The sequence below is a fragment of the Penaeus chinensis genome, chromosome 23 (genome assembly GCF_019202785.1).
Source record: "Penaeus chinensis breed Huanghai No. 1 chromosome 23, ASM1920278v2, whole genome shotgun sequence".
Classification (NCBI taxonomy): domain Eukaryota; kingdom Metazoa; phylum Arthropoda; class Malacostraca; order Decapoda; family Penaeidae; genus Penaeus; species Penaeus chinensis.
Genome location: NC_061841.1, coordinates 14,010,422 through 14,015,421, shown reverse-complemented (window position 1 = coordinate 14,015,421; position 5,000 = coordinate 14,010,422). Strand labels below are relative to the sequence as shown.

General features: G+C 36.5%; 2 protein-coding genes across 2 annotated transcripts in view; one reads left to right on the top strand and one right to left on the bottom strand.

The window, feature by feature from the left end:
* The window catches only part of LOC125037277, a 16,386-nt gene extending 12,324 nt beyond the window's left edge, over positions 1 to 4,062 (bottom strand). Inside the window, exon 1 of the mRNA XM_047630340.1 lies at positions 3,818 to 4,062. Coding sequence (XP_047486296.1) covers positions 3,818 to 3,977 — 160 coding nt within the window. The 5' untranslated portion in view covers positions 3,978 to 4,062. The remainder of the gene's footprint in view (positions 1 to 3,817) is intronic.
* Positions 1 to 5,000, top strand: part of LOC125037274 (ribokinase-like) — a 59,949-nt gene that overhangs the window by 43,262 nt on the left and 11,687 nt on the right. The window lies entirely within an intron of this gene.

The window sequence follows — 5,000 nt, the reverse complement described above, 5'->3', positions numbered from 1 at the left end:
TGAATTATGTGAAGGGACACAACTACAACAAAAAATGTCTAATATAAAATCCTATGCAAGTCTTAGTATAGATGGTGGAGAGTGTTCCATGTATCCTGGTCAGATCAGACATCCTACTGCTTTTCTAGTGTGAAAAGAGAGCACTGGCTATGAATGTAACTACCTTGGTATCTGCCAAGAACAACTTGCTCTATTTTATAAACAAAGGCTAGTACAAGCAAGAATTGTGGACAACTGGTGAACCCCTGATGCCAAGGCCATCAACCTGGTATGATGTAGCTATTTCCAAACAGTGGTTTAAGTCTACAGACCTTCCTTTAGCCTTTCTTTACCTTAAAAAGAGAAAAAAAAAATAGGGTGGAAAAAAATAATAATTATACATACATACATATATACATACATACATACATACATACACACACACACACATACATACATACATACATACATACATACATACATACACACACACACACACACACACACACACACACACACACACACACACACACACACACACACACACACATATATATAATCATTCATCATTTGGGAGCTAACGCCAGCAGGGGCTCATAGCCGCATCCACCCTTTGCTTCCACCTATCAGGGTCCCTCATGGCTAGCCACCAGGCAGGGGCCCGGCCCATCTCTAGTTCCTCACAACAGGTTTGATCGATCTGCCCAAGCCACGACCTTCTCGGTCGTCCCACAGGCCTCCTCCACCCAGGGCTGTCTCAGACAGAGACAACCTGGTGGGCAGGGTCTACCTGTGGGAATCGAGCCAAGTGGCCATATAGCCTGAGTTGCCGATCATGGATTGTACAAGTAACAGGTCCTGTAACAGGTCTCACAAAGGACGAAGGTCATTTACTAATAAATGGCTTTCAACCTGCAAGATTACTGATAAACTGTTCCTTATCCCTTCTCAACAGTGACCTAGTCCTGCGCACCAGAGAATGGTGCAAGTTGCGATCCCCGGACAATTGAGTCGCACGACAAGCATCTGTGTCTTCCAGTGTCTACTGCGAGATGGAATTCTGTCCTGCTCTTGGGCGTTCACCAATTGATTCTTGAACTGCATCAAGCGTTTCATGCTTGAAGGTATCCAACAGAAGAACAGAGTCTGTCAGGCCTTCAAGTGCTGTGAGATGACCAAAGATAGCCACAGCAAACCCCCGGGCACACTCGTCCTCCCTCAATCTGTCAAAAGTGGACCGGGAGAGTAGCCACAACTAATCTATGATCAGTTCCACAGAACTCGGCGCTTCGATACACCCTGCACTTCTGGAGGATCCTCCACCGAGTGCTAACGAGGATGTGGTCAATCCTTAATTTCTGGGACCTAGCAAAGTCACAGAAAAGGAGGCTATTCCCGCTTCCAGCATCAGCTCTTGAGCCATGAGGACTGACAGACATCTCATAGCCAACTTGATCGCAGCCGGATACCGCATTGAAGTCACCCAGAACAATATGAATATCTCGCCGAGGACAACTGTCTGCCTCAGATGCAAGTTTGGAGTAAAACATCTCTTTCATCTCAAGTTTATATACATCAGTAGGAGCGTATACAGCTATATATATATATATATATATATATATATATATATATATATATATATATATATATAATGAGCTTAGAAATGGAAGAAGGTGAAAGCAAAGGGAGTTCCTACTTGAAGCACCTAACAAAGATATCAAGTCTACCATCATCATCCAAATAATCAGCATAACCCTTGCTGTGGCTGCCAGGAAGAAGAGACATTTATTGGATTAGCAAACCAGAAGGACATCATCCAAATAATCAGCATAACCCTTGCTTTGGCTGCCAGGAAGAAGAGACATTTATTGGATGAGCAAACCAGAAGGACAAAGCAAGAATAATAGTGATTGGGAGACTGATTACTACAAGAAATGTAAAGATGATCTTCCTCAACAAGCAGATGAAGGAATTAGTGAATGGAGATTGACATTTCAGTTCTACCATTGAAAATACTTATGTGGGAAAGTTTTCTTTTACAAATCTTCATTCCTATGCTTGATAGTGAGGAAAAGCAGTGTAATACAAGTGATTTAATTTAGTCCCATTAACTTATGTTATAAACAGCCCCTATAATTTTCCCTAATAAATGCTATTTTCAAATAACTTCATGTTACATAATACCCTTGAACCTGTAGATACAGTTCACCAATCAATCCTTTGCAAATATCAAAACATTCCACAGAAGAAAAAAAAAAAAGTTCAATAATCTTTATCTGCTTGGTATATAATATAGTGACAATAAAGAAATAAAGAACTGTACAATGAATGTCTAAAGATATATGATATTCATCATTCTGCATCATCTGTTTCCTTTATTTGTGACATTGTTGTTCATGTCTGCAGGTTATTTCTTGTATCAATGACTGCAACTTTTTGTCCTCTACAAGAATATTATCTTCAATTTGCCCTAGCTTAGTGCATCCATGTTGTTAAGATTAATCTCAAACTATAATTGAAGAGTTGTACCAACATGTAAATAAAAAGATCTTGCTGTTTACATTAGAGCAATACAGACTACATGATATCAAAATATAGTGGATATAAAAACCTTTGGACTACATCATTATTCTAAAGAGATATGAAGTGTAAATACACCTTTTCTCTGCTAATACCATATGCACACACCCTCCTCCAATAGATACAAAATACTTCTTATTTGTAAAGCATTTTGACATTCATCTTCACAAGATCCCATGAATACTAAACAGAAAAAAACTGATATGTAATGAGGAATTTGGTTAAATCCTTTTATTTTGAGATCTGTTCCTTCCTCATCAAGTGTTAAAATTTGGCAACCAAACAGATTAATTTTTAAAAAAATATATCTTCCAAGGGTTTACTCATAAACTGCTTGTTTAGGGGTCAGATTTGTTGTACCAGAATCAGCAAATTATACCAAGCTGTTATTGTTCTTTAAAATGCAGTAATACAAAAAATATATCTTATTGTTCAAATGTCAACTTTACCGGGTAAACTGTAGCATTAACTATCTTTTATCTTTTTCCTCAGTCCAGACATCACATTTACCCACCAATGAAAAGGGATTTGATTAATAAAGAAATATATAAAGAAATAAATATATATAAACAACACTAATATGAAGTATAATAGTAGCAGAAACTTCATAGGAGTTTCACAATACATAACAGAGATTAGTATGTATGTTTTCATGACGGATAATTTAATATAAAACTCTTGCTTACTGCTGATTTATAAACTTGAAGTGAACATATTCGAAAATAATGATGATATTCAAAATAAAACTACTGGATTAAGATTGCTTACATGCATGATAAAGGCATACCCATAACAGGACTTACAGATTCACACCATTTTCTTTTTGTACCTGGTGTTAGGAATTTTAATCAACAAGGGATTTACATTTTTGTGATATGGTATTTCAACTTTTATGTTTAAACTTGTGCTCTTGATAATTCTGTTTAATATGAAAACATTTATTATTTTACTGTTGTTGATTTATTTACTCCTCAAGAAACTGCAACTATGTTTACAGTGTGTTATTACTTGACTGATTTTGTCTGTGCGAAGTAATTTAAAAAAAGCATTTGAGTAGAGGCTGGAAAGTTGGAAATCGCTGGTAACTTCAATACCATCAGTCGCCCCTGTGGAGGTTCACGAGCCCGCATGGGTAACCACTGCCTCCCTGGTCTGCAAGAGACACCCCATGCCAAACACTCGTAGATAACCCTAGCCTTGGCTTCGCCCTGGGGAAAACATGAATGAAATAAAACGAATGAAAAGAGGAGTGACTCACCCGTGTTTAGGAAATGGCCCTCACTCAGCTCGCCGTCGTTTTTGAGCCAGTAAGGCGAGCAGAAGGATATCACAATGGCCAGGAAGGATATTAAGGATATTGTGACCCCCCAAGGATGGGTTGTGGGCTCAAAGATCTCATATTCACTCAGCTGCGACATGTTTTGAACCCGCAAGCCCGAGCCTTTCCTGCATGGCACGATGGACTCATAGACCAGCCTGTTGTGTCTCGGCCAAGCCCACTGAAGAGACCAGCGGCCGAAACATTTCCAATTTTTCTGCGCTGAAATTGGATTTCTGTTGTTCTAGGGTCCGTCTGGGCTTTTGTTGTTTTTAAAGGGAGAAATAGGAGGCAGAGTCTTAAAATTTGCCCTTGTGTAAGTGAGAAAAAAAGAAATAGACAGGAATGAATTAGTAACTATCGCAAGGATTGCGACGTTGCCACGTTTCTCCAGGTAAGGCGAGCGACAGGTGAGCCAATAACGTTAATCAAACGGAAATGATGGTGTTGATACTTTGGAATATAATATTGATATGGTATGGTTTTAATAATAATAATAATTAGTTAATAGCAGAAAGGCGAGCGACAGGTGAGCCAATAACGTTAATCAAATGGAAATGATGGTGTTGATACTTTGGAATATAATATTGATATGGTATGGTTTTAATAATAATAATAATTAGTTAATAGCAGAAATAACGTGTATCGACATTATGATTATACTAGTAACGGTCATTTAACTATTGATAAGAAAAGGCTGAATATCAAGACGAAATTAGATATGTTAATGATACTTCATCATCGTAAAGTAAGACATTATAGTGAATTAATAAAGTTAGGGAAGGTAGAACAAATTTAATTCAGAACAGATGAGGAAGAAGACTATAAGAGGAATCATAAAAGGTTATAGCATATAGCATGAGCATATATATATATATATATATATATATATATATATATATATATATATATATATATATATAAATATATATATATATATATATATCCACACACACACACACACATATATATATATATACAAACTTTTACATATATATAACTATAAGTTTATATATATAATGTATGTGTTTATATATATATAGAAAAAACATATATATATTTATATATATTTATATATATGTATATATATATCAATGAATATAAACATACATATACATAAACA